The 17726-nt window shown below is 38.5% G+C and overlaps 1 protein-coding gene across 2 annotated transcripts in view; it reads left to right on the forward strand.

The window, feature by feature from the left end:
- The window catches only part of MANBA (mannosidase beta), a 91723-nt gene that overhangs the window by 42821 nt on the left and 31176 nt on the right, over positions 1–17726 (forward strand). For both annotated transcript variants that reach the window (XM_036410353.2, XM_036410344.2), the window contains exons 8-10: positions 10910–11061; positions 12446–12563; positions 15265–15351. In XM_036410353.2, coding sequence (XP_036266246.1) covers positions 10910–11061; positions 12446–12563; positions 15265–15351 — 357 coding nt within the window. The remainder of the gene's footprint in view (positions 1–10909; positions 11062–12445; positions 12564–15264; positions 15352–17726) is intronic.

The raw sequence follows: 17726 nt of genomic DNA on the forward strand, positions 1-17726 counted from the left end.
ACTGAGTTTGAACAATGAGTGAGGTAAAGGTAGGCAAGGCAAGATCATGCAGGGCCTTATAAACTATGTGCAGGAACTAGGCTGTCCTAAGGGCAATGGGAATTCTTTCAAAGGTTTTAAGGAGAGATTATATTTGTTGTACACAGATTATGTAGATAAGATTGGAGGAATGATAAGATTGGGAGGCCAGTGGTAATTCAGGTACAAGAAGATGATTACTCACTCTGTAGAATTGCTGAGGATTTAGATTTGGGAGAGATTAGAAGGTAATACCGCTAGGCTTGGTACTGTGGGATGGGAGAGAAGAACAAGTTAGTTGCTGGTTTGGGCCACTGAACAGTTGGCAATTCTATTCTTGGAGTTACAGTACTCAGAAGAAAAAAGAACAGGTTAGAGGGGGTAGGATAGGGTGGAAATTATTTCTGTGTTAGATGTGTTTTTGTGTGAAGTGACTGAGATACACCCAAGGAATAATATTTGATGGGCATTTTATTATATAGGTCTGGAGCTCAGGAATTAGATTGGGGTTAAAGCTATAGATGTGTAAGTCATCAGAATAAGAGATAATTGTAGCCATGGAAAGGGATAAACTACCTCAGGGAATCATAATAATTAGACATGAGAGGATAAAATAAGCCCATAGAGGAATTAAGAAGGAATAGCCAATGAGACAGATGGAAGAGTTGCAGAAGCCAGAGAAAGAATAAGAAGCAGAGGATGTTCAGCCGGGACCGGTTTGGCTCAGTGGATAGAGCGTCGGCCTGCGGACTGAAAGGTCCCGGGTTCGATTCCGGGCAAGGGCATGTACCTTGGTTGCGGGCACATCCCCAGTGGGGGGTGTGCAAGAGGCAGCTGATCAATGATTCTCTCTCATCGATGTTTCTAACTCTCTATCTCTCTCTTCCTCTCTGTGAAAAATCAATAAAATATATTAAAAAAAAAAAAGAAGCAGAGGATGTTCAAAGAGCATAAAATTCTTCATGGAACTCAATTTAGAAAAGGAGAGGGAAAGATCCTTTAGATTTGGCAATAAGGACTTGACCGATGACCTTGACCAGAATGGAAATCAGATAGCAGTGGGTAGAGGAATGACTGAAGGTGAGGAAGTAAAGACAGTGAGTATAGGCAACTCTTGAAAAATGGTTGATGAGAACCACACCTGAGCCAGGTGGTAGTGATGGCTATTTGGGGTCAGGAAATTGGCTACTATGCAAGTAAATATATTAAAGTACTGAGAGCCAGATTTTTCATGTATGCAGAAAGGTGATAATACATATAGAAAAGGAGAAAGTTAGAATGAATTGGAATTTGAGCTAATAGGGTGGACTCATGATTTCCAGTATATGTAGATAGATATAGAAATATGTATAGATGTAATAGTGTGTGTGTGTGTGTGTGTGTGTGTTTACAGACGCACATTTTCTAGCTCTCCCTAGGCCTTCCCAGAGACCTGGGAAGAGTGGCACTCTGGTAGCAATGAATAGAGGTTCATTAGTTTTTGGATACCACTTTCTAAAAGGCATCAGGACTCTTTGGAGAAATGACTGATTTGGGGTATGAAGACTAGAATATTTTGCTGCCTAGAAAGTTAAGAAGGTACTCAAGAATGATGGACCAGATCAAAAGGGACATAGGAATCAGTTTAATGTGCTTCCAATGGCCAAATCTAAGATAATTTGAGTATTAAAATAAAGAATGGTGGTAAAAGATTACAACCCACTTAACATACTAGGTGTACTGGTTAATAAGGTGGATTTTTTTCAATAGATGGAGTTATACATATGTTGATATATATGTGATTTGATATGGATGCTATTTTGTTATATTGACAGCAAGCTTCAAAACTTCATATGTCAAATTTTCTGAAGGTGTTAACATCATAGATATTTTTACACTTAAAAATGTCAAATTTCATGACAAAAAAAAAGAGCATTTGTGGGAAGTTATTTATTACTTTATTTTGAAGAAAAGTACTGCTGAATACTTCCAAAAGCTTATGGGTTCATACTCCATCTCAAGAAACTTGTGAATGCTGGTTTAAATGGTTCAAAAGTGATTATTTCAATGTGAAAGACAAAGAACATCCAGGTCAACCAAAAAGGTTTGAAGACCAACAATTACAAGCATTATAGGATGAGGATGCATGTCAAACTCAAAAACAACTTGCAGAAAGATTAAACGTTGCTCAGCAAACAGTTTCCAATAGTTTACAAGCAATGGGAAAGATTTTAAAGGAAGGAAAACGGGTGCCACATCAACTGAATGAAAGACAAATGGAAAACCAAAAAGTCATCAGTAAAATGTTGCTTCAATGGCAGGAAAGAAAGTATTTTTGCATCAAATTGTGACTGGCGATGAAAAATGGATTTATTATGAGAATCTCAAATGCACAAAATCATGGCTTGATCCAGGTCAACTATCAACATAGACTGAAAGGCCAAATTGCTTTGGAAAGAAGACAATGCTCTGCATTTGGTTGGGTCAGGAAGGTGTGGTGTATTATAAGGTTCTAAAATCAGGTGGAACTGTTAGTACTGATCCCTACTGACAACAAATAATCAATTTGAACCATGCTTTGATCATGAAATGACCAGAATGGGCCAGAAGACATGGCAAAGTAATTTTGCTTCATGATAACGCACCATCACACACTTCAAAACCAGTTAAAGACACATTAAAATATCTTGCCTGGGAAGTATTCACCAGACCTTGCTTGTTCAGTTTACCACTTGTCCTGATAAATGGCACATGCACTTTATGAGCAGCACTTCAAAACGTACAAAGAAGTGGAAAATTTGGTCTCTGGTTTGCCTCAAAAGAAGAAAAGTTCTATTGGGACAGTGTCCACAAATTATCTGAAAGATGGGAAAATGTGTAGCTGTTGATGGACATTACTTTGAATAAAGCACTTTTGATGTTTCTCTGGAAATTATCATGTTTTCTTTGACTACAAAATTTGCATTTTTAACCGGTACACCTGGTAGTAACAATCCTTGAGCACACTGATATAAATAAATACATGAATAAATAAATGAGAAAAAGGAAAGTTATTCCTCAAAGTGGAATGCCAACTAATAAATGTAGAAGAAGCAATAGAACTGTAATAATAATCATTATTCTAATAAGTAATTGAGGCAAGAAATATGAATGAATGTTAAAACTAGAGGGTAAAGTGGCATGAAATATGGACATTTATCTAGACTCTAAGCATTGCTCAACAAAATATTTATTAATTATACTGGAGAAAAAAAATATAGTGAAGAAATCCAGCAAACACCATCTTGATTAAGTGATTAAGGTTATCATCACCAATGAGACAAAGTGACACGATATCTACCCATCAGACTGCAATGAGAGGAATCCAGCATCACTTCTGGGCTAGTCCTGCCAGAGCAGATAACCTGGATCTATCGTGAGGAAGCATCAGACAATCTCAAATTGAGCTCCATTAGCGAAAGTCTTCCAATCTGCTTCAAACTACTGTAATCTTTGAAAGTATCAAGGAAAAACCAAGGAACTGTTCCACATTGAAAGAGTCTAGAGAGATGTAACAGCTGGGTACAGTACCTGATTCCCTGCCTCCTCCCCAAATAAACAGTGTCATTGGGCAACTGACCAAACTTGAATGGGGTCTCTATGTGAAGGACATTCAGGAGTTCTTTGTACTATCAGTGCAACTTTCCTGTAAGTTTAAAATTGTATCAACACAAAATAGGACATCATTAAAAGAATGAAAAGCAGTTCAATAGAATCTTGGTGGAAGGGGCCAGTAGACAAGGAAGGACCGAAAACAGCTCAAAATTAGAGAGAGAGTAAGGTCCCTGATAAGTATGGGAGGATTGCACCGCCACCCTAGGGCATGGATTCACTTGGAGATGAGAGGTTCTGTTTTTGTCATAGGGTCAAAACGTAAAATAACATGTAGAGGGAAGCATGGAGCTTGTGGATAGAGGTAATTTTGAAGATCTGTAGGACCACTTAAGATATCTATCTATCTATCTATCTATCTATCTATCTATCTATCTACAATATCTTAAGTGGTCCTACAGATCTTAAAAAAAATTATTTATTTCTGTGGGAATTGCAAACATTTCTTTAGGAGCAAAAAGTGAACGAATCTGAGAAAGTTTAGGGAGTTCTGGTCAGATCACTTTTTTCTTTCCTGGGAACTAGGATGTAGTGCTGCCTGCTGAATGTAATGGGGGAGGGGAGGTGGGAGGGAAGCAAGTTAGAAATCTGAGGGAAGTGAAGGCTTGAGATAGTGGAGAAAGTGCTAGAAAGGGCTAAGGCAACATGATAGGGAGCATTGAGAGCCCAATCAAGATTGAAAGCTGTGAATCTCTTTATCTGAGAGTCAGAATACCTTCACTTTGAAAGAACTATTGATTTCTGATTGTGCTCCATTAGGCTGGTTTGGTGGTGTTTTGTAAGACATCATAGGTTATGTGATTTGATTTGAAATTGTTTTTTGGGCCTTCTGCCTACCCTGCTTGTATACATCCCAATTAAATCTTTTATATTTGAGCAATACTTTAAAGGCTAGGGTTCCAAACGAGGTATCATTCTTTGCTATGGTTTTTGAAATTATCTTATTTCTAAAATTTATAGGAGCACTAGTTGGTGTGGCTCAGTTGGATGGGCATTATCTCATGCACCAAGAGGTTGCCAGTTCTATTCCGGGTCAACAGCATATGACCAGATCGTGGGCTTGATCCCCAGTAGAGAGTGTGTAGGAGGCAGCTGATCATGTTTCTCTGTCTCCCTCTCCCTTCCCCTTCCCCTCCCCCTCCTCCCTCCCTCTTCCCTTCTATTTCCTTCTCCTTTCCCCTCCCTTTTCCTTCTTCTCTCTCTTAACATCAATATACTATTCTTTAAAAGAGTTATAGAATCAATAATTTTATATTATCTAGGAATATTAAGGTGCTGTTTTATTTAGCCTGTTAAAACTTTCCTACAACATTTTAGTCAGCTTTGCATTCTGTTCACTAGAAGGTTCAGAGGAGAGCCATGAAGGTGATTCAAGGAAGAGAGGACAAAGGAATAAGATAATTTAGCTTCAATGAAAGCTGAGGACATACTTGCTAATTCTTTAAGTTGTTATTTTTGATATTTTTTCATTCATCCATCATAGGGTAGGTATGGAGGAGGAAGTTAGCTTAATGTGAAACATGTGAGATTGTGGTTACTTATGGGGAAGGCTGTGTGATAGCCATGGTTGCTCATACTAGAGTGGTGTGATTGAGGAACATCTCAGAATCCATTTGCAGTGGGAACTTTGAATAGCATTTATGTCCATTTGCCCATTTGACTGAGATGGGAGAGGTTGGACCAAATGATCTCTTTACTCCCCCAAAGAAGATAGCAGTGTGATATAAAAACCTGAGCTTTTTGCAAGGGTTGTGATTCAATGTTTGCTTTTGATATTTAGATAAAAAGTATAGATTAGAGAGAGAATGTTTAATTCACTCTTCTTTCCATCTAGGGTGGGCCTTTGAGGGAATTCAGTTTCTTACCAGTCCTAAATTTATGAGTGTTCAGATGATTTCAGACTTGCCACTGTTTCAGCAAGTAAGAAATTTGACTGCTACTTGCCATTATTATCTGTGTCCTGGCCCTTAGTCTTATTTCTTTCAAGCCTTTATTTGTTGGGAATGTGTCAGACTTGGGTTTCTTTTTTATTTATTGTGAAGTATACCACATATACAGAAAAGTACAGAATGTGGAGAAATGCTTAATGAATGATGACAAAATGACCACTCATGTAACCATCATCCTGATCAAGAAATAAGGCAATACCAGAACCTCAGTAGCCCTCTAACCCCCTCTCCCTCCTAGAGATCCATTCCCCTGACTTTTAACACTACAGCTTGTTTCTGCCTGTTTTTAAACTTTACATATGTGGAACCGTGTAGTACGAATTACTTAGTGTCTGGCCAATTTGGCTCCACATTATATTTGTGACATTTAATATGTTATTGTGTATAGCTGTTCCATGTTTATTTACACTGTTGTGTAATATTTTCTTGCATTGCACGTACTGCTATTGCAATTTGAATAGTTTCCAGTCTTGGCCATTCTGAGTATTGTTGGTATGAGCATTCATGACATGGTGCTCTGAGTACATACAGCATTTCTGCTGGAAGTGGGATTGCTGAATCGTAGGATGTACATAACTTCCGTTTTTAAAGAGAATGCTGAACTGCTTCCAAAGTGATGTTATTTCATTTGTTGTTGTTCAATTTGTTGGCATGTAGTTGTTTGTAATATTTTCTTACTTTTTTTTTTTTTTGTATTTCTGTGGTGTCAGTTGTTATTTTTCTCCCCTCATTTCTGATTTCATTTACTTGGGTCCTCTTTTTCTTGTCAAGTCTGGTTAAAGGTTTATCAATCTTGATTATCTTTTCAAAGAAACAGCTCTTGGTTTCATTGACATTTTGCATTGTTTATTAGACTCTATTTCATTTATTTATGCTCTGATCTTTATTATTTCCTTCCTTCTACTCACTTTGGCCTTTGATTTTTGTTCTTTAGGCATACATTTAGATTATTTATTTGAGATTTTTCTTTTTTCTTTAGGTAGACATGTATTGCTATGAATTGCCCTTTTAGGACTGCATTCACTGCGTCCCATAGATTTTGTACTGTGTTTTCATTTTCTTTTGTCTCAAGGTATCTTTTGATTTCTTCCCTGATCTCATTTTAACCCATTAATTGTTTAGTAACATGTTACTTAGCCTCCATGTGTTGGTGTTTTTTTCAGTTTTATTCTTTTAATTGATTTCTAGTTTCATACCATTATGGTCAAAGAAGATGCTGGATGAAATTTTAATCTTCCTAAACTTATTGAGACTTGCACTGTGGTCTTTTGATTTGAAGTGGGTCTCTTGTAGACAGAACATAGTGGATCTTGTTTTCTTATTCATTCAGCTATCCTATGTCTTTTTCACTTAGCTTATGTTAAAAATTATTATTGATAGGTATGTATTTATTACCATTTTGTTATACATATTTATGTTCCTCTTTTTTTCTTTTCTTCTTCTTAAAGAAGTTTCTTTAACAATTCTTATAATACTAGTTTGGTAGTGATGAACTGAGCGATTTTTTTTGTCTAAGAATCTATTTTTCTTCAATTTTAAATGTTAGTAATGTTAGTCTTGTTGGGTAGGGTATTCTTGGTTGTAGGCCCATGCTTTTTTTTTTTTTTAATATATTTTATTGATTTTGTACAGAGAGGAAGGGAGAGAGATAGTCAGAAACATCGATGAGAGAGAGTCATCGATCAGCTGCCTCTTGCACACCCCTTACTGGGGATATGCCCGCAACCAAGGTACATGCCCTTGACCGGAATCGAACCTGGGACCCTTCAGTCCCCAAGCCGACGCTCTATCCATTGAGCCAAACCGGTTTCAGCGGCCAATGCTTTTTATTTCACTGAGCCACACTGGCCTGGCTAGTCACACACTTCTTAAACCTTTTAGTTAAGGAACTCCTAACTCTTGTCTAAAAAGTTCATTCAGCTATCCTGTACTTTCAAAGTTAATCCTTCTATTTTAAAAATGAAATCATAAAGTCAATTAGAAAACCCTAGTGAATTGCAATTAAAACCTCCAACAATAGAAAAATTTGGAAATTAAAAAACTTAAAATTCAAACTAATTGACTTACATATTTAGGTTCTTAGATATTTACACCTATATTTCCTTTTAGACACTAATATATTTTGTTGGTCTTTTTAAACTATTTTTAATCTTATAAAAAGACAATATATTCAGTTTGGATGTAAATATGTGTTACTTGAGGGTCTTTTCAAAAATCTTCTTTGAGAGCCCATTATTTTCTCAGAAGTAAAATACCTGTTTTAGAGAAAGGCTTTTATGTTACTTCTCAGGACTGCCTAGGGATATGGAGAATTACTGACACTAGTCATAGACCCAACACCTTTTAGCTACCAAGTAAATTATTGCCTCTTCTTTGAGGCACTGTCAGGTGGTTTAGGGTTTACTTTGACCTGGGTTATAAAACTGTTATTGCAAGAGTTGGGAGACAGAAATAGCTGTCTTTACATGAGAATATTTGCACAGAAAAGAAAGAAAAAACATGTTGGAAAATGTGCTTTACTAGTAATATTATGTATAGCATTAATAAAAAAAATCCTCTGCTTCTTTTTTTTTTAAAATATATTTTATTGATTTTTCACAGAGAGGAAGAGAGAGATAGAGAGTTAGAAACATCGATGAGAGAGAATCATTGATCAGCTGCCTCTTGCACACCCCCCACTGGGGATGTGCCCGCAACCAAGGTACATGCCCTTGCCCGGAATCGAACCCGGGACCTTTCAGTCCGCAGGCCGACGCTCTATCCACTGAGCCAAACCGGTCCCGGCTGAACATCCTCTGCTTCTTATTCTTTCTCTGGCTTCTGCAACTCCTCCATCTGTCTCATTGGCTATTCCTTCTTAATTCCTCTATGGGCTTATTTTATCCTCTCATGTCTAATTATTATGATTCCCTGAGGTAGTTTATCCCTTTCCATGGCTACAATTATCTCTTATTCTGATGACTTACACAGAATAATCTTCTAGATTAGTGATTCTCAAATTCTTTTGGAATCAGGACCACTTTACATTTGTAAAAAATTATTAAGAACCCCAAAGTGCTTTTGTTTATGTAAATGTTAAAACTTAGAAGTAAATATTTATTCATTTCAAATTATGGTAAAAAAAAAACTATCACATCTTATTCTATGAGTTATTTTATATAAATATATCTACAAAATAAAAACACTTAGTGGGAATAATGACATTGTCTTACATGTTTGCAAATCTTTTGCCTAATAGATGACATCTGGATTCTTATCTGTGACATGTTTGCAAATCTTTTGCTTAATAGATGACATCTGGATTCTTATCTGTCTGCATTCAATTTGCAGTATGTTGCTTTCACTGAAACATGAAGAAAATCTGACTTGACACAGATAGTATGTAGTTGGGAAAGAGAGGAGCAGCCTTTTCAAACAGCTTGACTTTCCTGTGGAGATTCTTTGGTACTACACTAGAATTTAACAAGTGGTGGTTTTTTAAAGACTAGATGCTTGTGGAATCTGAAGCCATTTTAACGAACTCTTCTTACTCTGTTACATTAAATTCAATTGGTATAACATGCACCCTTAAGGGACCTTTTATTCATGTGTGATATTGTAATATAATGCTTTGGTTACTTGAAAAATGGTGTTCTAAGAGTTCCAAATGTTGAAACATTTCATTATATAAAATTATATTCAATGAAGTGGATTCTCTGATACGTCAGTTTGGTTCTGCTTCAGCATTTTTAGATGTAAAAAGACAGTGTGACTGTAGGTTGAAATCTCAGTCTTATTATCCCATTTTATGACAACAGTTCATCCTTAAATTGGGAAAAAGTATATTTTAAATTTTCCTTTATACTGAGATAAAATTTATTAAGCTCAAAAATGAGTTTTAATTAATATTAAAATATGTTTTTATTTGAAATCTTAAAAATATTATTGTGAAACAAGGTAAAAGGTACCTAGTCTTTCTGTGTTTCTGTATAGGTTACAAGGAAAGCTTTGGGGTTCAAAATCATAATTTATTGAACAGTAATGCAGTTGCAGATATTGCAGCAGGAGTAGCCAGAGGCAGCTAGTAAGAGCACAGAAGTACTGAGTTAATCTCCAACGTGCATCTTTTCATACCCTAAATCTCAACTGTGAAACTAGAACATACCAGGATATACAAGCACATATTCTATTAGCTATCAGAGTGATGATGTCATCACACATTATGTAACTTCTGGAAAATTCCACTGTACACTCAAAAGAGGGAGAGTGAAAAAGCAAATGTTTTATCTTTACTGTGAAAATAGTTTTGAACTTAAGGCCTCCCTTATTCCCCCAAACGCCGAAAGATTCCCAGGAATCCTCCGTTGTACCTCGGCCACACTTAAAGAATCCCTATTCCAGATGTATGAATCCTTAAAGGTGTTCTGAGTTACCTCTGAAAGTCACTGGACATGTTTTACATTTTGCAATGCCGAAGCAGGTGTGGTCATTCCATGTCGAGTCCTTCTCATCTAAGCCTTATTCTGTGTCTTCTCATAACATCAGCTCTGAGACATTTCATCAGGCCGATATGAATAAGGACAAGGGCAAGAAAATGGGAGAATGGTGGACACTTATGACATGGAATACATTGGTTAATTCATCTATATTTTTAATTCAAGAAGAAATGCATAATCTTGGTTCAGGGCTTGCCTTTCCTGTTGTAGAACCATGTTCCTCATTCCTTGGTCTAGTTTATGATGGTAAAGAATGAAGATTTGGATAAGAACATCAATCTGCTCTACCTAGGGTCTTGCTGCTCATGCTGATGAGGGAACCAGGCTAGGCTTTTCACAGAGACAGAGGCCTCAGCTTCCTCTCCTATAGCAGTGATGATATTGGGGTATGTGCTCCTATCCAGTCTTTAAATTGGAACATGACTTACATCTCCAGTTCCATACCAGAGCTCTCTCACACACTGAGTTTAATGCGATAATTAGCTTGGATTAAATTGCCTATTAAACAAAGTGACCTTAATCAATAATATGCTATTGTAATTGGAAAGATGTTAAGTTATTAAATACCTTGTGCTCTGTTTCTTTGATTTTGAAGTGTACATATCAACATATTTTAACAATACTGAAATGAGAATGTATTTTTCAAAGATGTGGCAGTTTAACTGGTGGACATTTCTCCATACCCCCATCCCCACTTCCCGCACAACTTTGTGAAATAGTATCAATTTTTGTTTTAATTTTGAAATGTTATCTTCAAATACATTTTTTTGTTATAATTACAAAACTCTATTTCATGAAAAAGATGACATGTTTTGTATTTAATTCTGTTCATAATAGGTCTTTTTCAGGACAGTAGAACTGATACAAAAGCCCATAGAAGGTTCTTCTGGTCTGAGTTTCTACTTCAAAATTAATGGACTGCCCATATTTCTGAAAGGATCAAACTGGATCCCAGCAGATTCGTTCCAGGACCGAGTAACCTCTGACTCGTAAGTTATCATCTTTCTTTTCTTGTTTCTCTTTTATTAACAGAGTCACAAGGCTTAAGAGTTTCCCATTCTTATTTCGTTAGTTCCAGTCAAAGGAATTGAGGGGCAATATAGAATTCTAGGATAAAAATTTTTCTATAAGATGATTAAAGTTGCTATTCCCCGTCCCCCCTACTGTTTTGAAGAGCACCTTAAATATTTTGGTTCATCCTTTTAAATACTTATCACTTCATGCTAAGATATTTGCATACTCCTTTACTTTTACCTTAATAAAAATAACTAAAAACAATATTTAAAATTTTAGATCTAGGAAAAAATTTTTTTTCTGAAGATGTGAAAATAGAACAATATAAGAAAGTAATATTTTTTATTGGGTTTGTAAACTGCTCTCTTTGGGATAGTGAAGATAAGCCTTGTGAAGTAAAAATAAACATTTTATTTAAAAATATTTTAAAAATTGATTTTAGAGAGGAAAGAAGAGGGAGAGGGAGATGAAAACATAAATGATGAGAGAGAATCATTGATTGGCTGCTTCCTGCACACCCCCTACTGGGAAACGAGCCTGCAACCCAGACATATGCCCATGACCAGAATTGACCCTTCAATCTGCAGGTCGATGACATCCACTGAGCCAAGCTGGCTAGGGCTAAACACTGTTAATGTATTTACAAATATTTAAATATGCATTGTACTATATTTTTAGATGTGGTTGGTAACTAAACTCTAATTTTGCACAAACTTGTAGTAATTTCCTTTTACTTCAAAATGTATGTATTGTTTTGAATTTTATATGAAAATGAAATTATTCTCCAGACATAGGTCCAGATAATTAGCTGTCTCTCTCTTTTAAATGCTCCTTTCCTATCTGGCTGGTTTTGGTGGCAGCTGTTCAGCACATCTGGGCCTATTAGTAAACCTGCCCGTGGCCACCTTTGCTCAGAGTCAATGCTCTGGATCCCGGGCTAGCCTGTTACTGGTCTTTTTCATTTCTTTCTGGGCATTGCTCTAGAGATGGAAGGTACATGCCATAAATTTCTAGACTTTTCTTTTTTAATTTTTATTGATTTCAGAGAGGAAGGGAGAGGGAGAGCTAGAAACATCAATGATGAGAGTGAATCATTGATCGGCTACCTCTTGCAGGCCCCCTACTGGGGATCGAGCCTGCAATCCTGGCATGTGCTCTTAACCTGGGATCTTTCAGTTCACAGGCCGACACTCTAGCCACTGAGCCAAACCAGCTAGGGCCAAACTATCATCATTTTAAAATATGTTTCTCTAGCAGAGATTTTAAATGTGTTTATCACCCACAGTGTGTTTCTTAAAACCTCTTTTTTAGTATCCCCAAGTTTTCAGATTAGTATTTATTTTTCACATGACTCTGTAGGTTATCACTCCTTTTGCAGTCTGTCGTGGAAGCTAACATGAACACTCTTCGGGTGTGGGGAGGAGGTATTTATGAGCAAGATGAATTCTATAAACTCTGTGATGAACTAGGAATAATGGTGAGTAGTTGACAGCATTTTATTTATTTATTTATTTATTTAAAAATATATTTTATTTATATTTTACAGAGAGGAGGAAGGGAGAGAGATAGAGAGTTAGAAAAGTCGATGAGAGAGAAACATCGACCAGCTGCCTCCTGCACACCCCCTACCGGGGATGTGCCCACAACCAATGTACATGCCCTTGACCGGAATTGAACCTGGGACCCTTCAGTCTGCAGACCGACGCTCTACCACTGAGCCAAACCGGTTTCGGCAGCATTTTATTTATTGAATAGAGGTCCAGTGCATGAATTTGTGCATGGGTGGGGTCTGGCTGGCCCTCCTTGATCATGGCCGATTGGGCCAGGCCGGCTCGGGGGAGGGAACGTGGGAAGTTGGCCAGCTGGCCCCGCCTATGATCTGAGTGGGAGGGACCAATAGGGAGCGGGGACGACTGGGGTCAGAGATATGGGTGGTTGGCCCATTGGCTCTACTCCCTGGTTGAATGCCCTGTTGAATTCCAGGTCAAGAGGACAATTAACATATTAGCCTTTTATTATATAGGACTAGAGGCCCACTGCATGAAATTCATGCATGGGGGGGCGTTCCTCAGCCTGGCCTGCACCCCCTCCAATCTGAGACCTCTTGGGGGATGTTAGAAATGCCTCTTGAAATCTGGGACTGCTGGCTCCTAACCATTCACCTGCCTGCCTTCCTGATCACCCCTAACTGCCTCTGCCTCAACCCCGCACCTGGGACCCAGGCTTCCCTCCCTGTGGCTGGCCGCAGGCACCCGGTACTGGGGCCTACTTCACCCAGGTCGGCCGCAGGCACAGGCACCCAGGACCATGGACAGGCAGCTTCTCCCAGGCCCAGCTTTGTCAGGAAGGACGTCTGGAAGATATCAGGTCTAATTAGCATATTACCCTTTTATTATTATAGATATGTTACTTTTTCAGCATTCTGCGAGGGTGATATTGCTCATTCCTTCTTTTCTCAGGGTCAGGAATGATATTCCTTCCCCCCCCCCCCAAAAAAAAAAAATTAAATGGCATCTTTAGAATTAAGAGCCAGAGTTGATAGCGAGCTGCTTGCCGGATTGCCCACAACTGCCCTCTTCTGTAGGCCTGGTTCCCCCCCCCCCCCACTACCCTCCCCTGCAGGCCTGGTCTCCCACAGCTGTCCTACCCTGCAGGCCTGGTCCTCCCCCACCCAACTGCCCTCCCCTGCATGCCTGAGTCTCCCCCCGTAACTGTCCTCTTCTGCTGGCCTGGTTACCCCTAATTGCACAAAACTGCCCTCCTCTGCAGGCCATCTTGTCACGGCCATCTTGTGTCCACATGGGGATTGCCATCTTTGACCACATGGGGGTGGCCATCTTGTGTTTTGGAGTGATGGTCAATTTGCATATTACTCTCTATTAGATAGGATTTTTGAATGGTAAGCATTCTCCATAGTAGTTATATTAATATCTATCTATCTATCTATCTATCTATCTACATTTTCTTTGTGATTTGAGAGTATGCATAAAAAAGAAAATAAGATATTTAAAAACTTTAACTTTAAGGAGCTCCAATAAGCCCTAGAAAGAAGAAAAATAATAAAATTAAAGTAAAGGTGTGCTATAATAGTATTTCCAAATGTGTTTTACATTAGTGAGGATTACACAAAAGAAATATATTTTTAGTTCTGGTATTACAGTTCTAAAATTTAAAGCTCTCCATAGAAGAGTAGTAATTACCATAATATTGATAATGCTGATGGTCATGATGATGTGACAATATTCTGTAATGTTCATTGAGTGCCGGGCATTGTTCTCTGTGCTCTGCATCTATTATTTTGCTTGATCTTCATGCCCATTCTATGGGTGGTGCTTGTTGCTCTATATCCACATTTCACAGAGAAGGAAACTGACACGTGCAGGGTTAAATAACGTGCCCACAGCACATGGTGGGGCTATAGCAGAGTCAAAGTTCCCACTCAGGCTCACTGAATTGGGGCCCTACTCTCAACCACTTTGCTTAACAGCCTCCCCAGGAATGAACGTATGTGGTGTTAGTACTAAAATGTCCATGTGGTAATTACTTTTGGCCATGAAACAATGTATGTTTCTTTCTTTTTCAGTTTTAATTAAATTTATCTTTATTGTTGAGAGTATTCCAGATGCCACTGATCCCTCTGCTTATTTCCCCCCATTGTCTCCCTCCACCAGGTTCCTGCCCCTCCCCAGGCCTTTACCAACCTATGTTGTCTGTGTCCATGGGCTAGGCATAAATTCTTTGGTTAATATCTTTCCACCTCTCCCCTCCTCCCTTTCCTCTGAGAAATGTATGCTTTTAATAGTCTGGTCCATCACTCAATACCAAATTCTAAGTGACAATTGGAGTGAGTTAGGAGTAGAAGGGGCTGGGGTAGGAAGCTTCATTTTGAATTTTATATCCCCCTTAACACACTCACTCTTTCCTTACTTGAATTCTCAGTCTTTCCTGCCTACCTTGCATTTTATCTTTTTCGGTTTCCCTAGGGTGATGTGTGGTTCTGAAAAGTCACGGGGACCCTGAGTGTCTCGCACATAGTAGTGCTCAAATGATCACACTCATCAGACGAACTTGATTTTTCATCTGCATGAAAGATCATCCCCACAGTTCTGAGTGAAGAATGTATTTCTTGGTGGTAAAATCCATGAGAGTGCTTTATCACCTTTGATTTGATTTGCTAGGTATGGCAGGATTTCATGTTTGCCTGTGCCCTTTATCCAACGGATGTGGACTTCATAAAGTCAGTGAGAGCAGAAGTTGCTTACCAGGTACGTTACTACCATTTCAAGAAGAAGGAAAAAGCTTAAGTTTTAGTTTTGCTTTTGTTAAACCACTCCATGTTTCTTTTTGTTGTTCTCTGTACTAAATCTCATGAAAAATTACAATCAGGTAATTGTTTTCCTAGGTGATTCCACCCAGTCTTATGGCTTAACTACATTACCACTCTCATATTTATCTCTGGCCCAACTTCTCTGCTGAATTCCTGGTTCTTATATCCAATTGCTAACTTGGTGCCTCCACTTATGGACATCCCAAATGTAACATGTCCAAAACAGAGTTATGTTACTTTCCCTGAACTTGTTTTTCCTGCAGTTTTTAGTAATTGTCAACGCCAATCTGAATTTCTCAGGACAAAAATTTAAAGTGATTCTTGACTCCTTGATTTCTTTTGTGTTCCACATACACACACTTATATTTGTACTAGAGTCCCGGTGCATGGACTCATGCAACGGTGGGGTCCCTTGGCCTGGCTTGTGGGGATCAGGCTGAAACTGGCTCTCCAGCATCCCATGAGGGAGGTCCCAGACTGCAGAATGTGGTTCTCAGGTGGCGCACCCCAGAATTGGGCTCCTTACTCTCTGGTTCTGGTGTGTCACCCAAGAACTGCCACTGCCAAGTGACTGCAGCTCGGCAGCTCCTATGTTGAGCATTTGTCACATGGTGATCAGTGCACGTTATAGCTACTGGCCAGTTGGCTGGTTGGCTGGTTGCTTAGGCTTTTATATATATATATATATATATAGAGAGAGAGAGAGAGAGAGAGAGATTTATACATCTGTAAATACAAGGAAGTGATTATATTCTAGCTCCATCCCCTGAAGAGGCATAGAAACAATGAATAGCATAGTAATATTGAGACTCCTTATACTGAAATAATATTTCCCATTAAGAGAAGGTCTTCTTAGAGAAATGGCTGATTTCAGATGTGGTACAGAAAATATGCTAGGTTATCCTGGAAGATTTTGACACACAGGTAACAAGGAGGCTATCAAAGATATGCCAAAAGGACTTTGAAGGGATTCTGACCAATTTGGTGGGACAATTTGAGTTTCAATAAGGATAAGAATGTCAGTGGGTTGAAATCCACCAACTGTGTTGAAATACACGAGTTTATAATTAAAAACTCGTGTATTTGCATGAAAAAGCAAAACAAAAGCAAGGAGATGATTACTCTTACACTCAAGATAGTGGCTATTTTGGAAGGAGGACAGGACTACGTTGGGAAGGTGGTTGGTACAATTTTCTTTCTGGTCTGGGTGGTAGTTATAAGGCATTAGACTGATTGCCTTATAATAGTTTACTAAGCTATAATTTATGTTCTTTACCTGTGCTTTATTACAAAATAAGGTTTTATAGTACAAATAGGGTCATCCCTTGCTGAAAGCCCTCCAGATAGAGTGAAGGATCCTCAGCAGGCACTGTCCTGTCTCTGCCTGCCTCTCCACCTCACCAAGCACCGCCTCCCCTGTGTGTATGCCCTGGCCCACCATCCCCATCACCTTCCCTTGTGGACCACCTACTCATCCTCTTTGGCACCTATTAATCTTGAGCAAGGCTTCTTCTGGTGAAAAAAACCTTCCTGAATCTGGAAATCTAGATGAGGTCATTTGCCCTTTGTGAAGCAAATCGCACTTTGAATTCCTTGTTCAGGTGTTGTCACCCCTGTAAAGTTGCAACCTCTCTGAGGCCAGGGCTTGTTCCCTTCTGTGTCCCTACTCCCTGGCTGGATTATTCACCAGGTGGATGGATGGATGGATGAATAACTTTTAAAGTATTAATTATAGTTATGTAGGTTGCAAACATTTCAACTTTTTTTTTTTTTTAAATCCTCACATGAGGATATGTTTTTTCATTGAATTTTTTTTTTTTTTTTCTCGAGAGAAGGGGAAGGGGAAGATAGAAATATCAATGTGAGAGTTTCTAGAAACATTGATTGGTTGCCTCCTATTCAGGCCTTGGCCAGAGATTGAACCTGCAACCCAAGTATGTACCCTGATTGGGAACTGAACCTGCAAGCTTTTGATGTATAGGACGATGCTCCAACCAACTGAGCTAGGATGCAGACATTTCAATCTTTTCTTTCACACAAATAATTTAGTATATCTGTGTGTCTTCCAAAAGAGGAGAACTTTTAATGCAGAGTTGGTTAACATTTCAAATGCAAGCTCGCCATAAAATTCTAAGTCAGTTTGAAGGGTATCATAGAGTCACTGAAGTTTTCTCGCCTCTTCAGCATCACCAGCACCACAAACATGCCAGTCATTGCTGGTAACAGCCTCACTTACCTGGGCATATGTAGAGGCAAATAAAGGAAATACTGTTTATAAAGATGATTTGGAAAAACACAGGATGTTAATCTTTT

This window comes from Pipistrellus kuhlii, unplaced genomic scaffold (assembly GCF_014108245.1).
Source record: "Pipistrellus kuhlii isolate mPipKuh1 unplaced genomic scaffold, mPipKuh1.p scaffold_m20_p_1, whole genome shotgun sequence".
NCBI classification, from domain to species: domain Eukaryota; kingdom Metazoa; phylum Chordata; class Mammalia; order Chiroptera; family Vespertilionidae; genus Pipistrellus; species Pipistrellus kuhlii.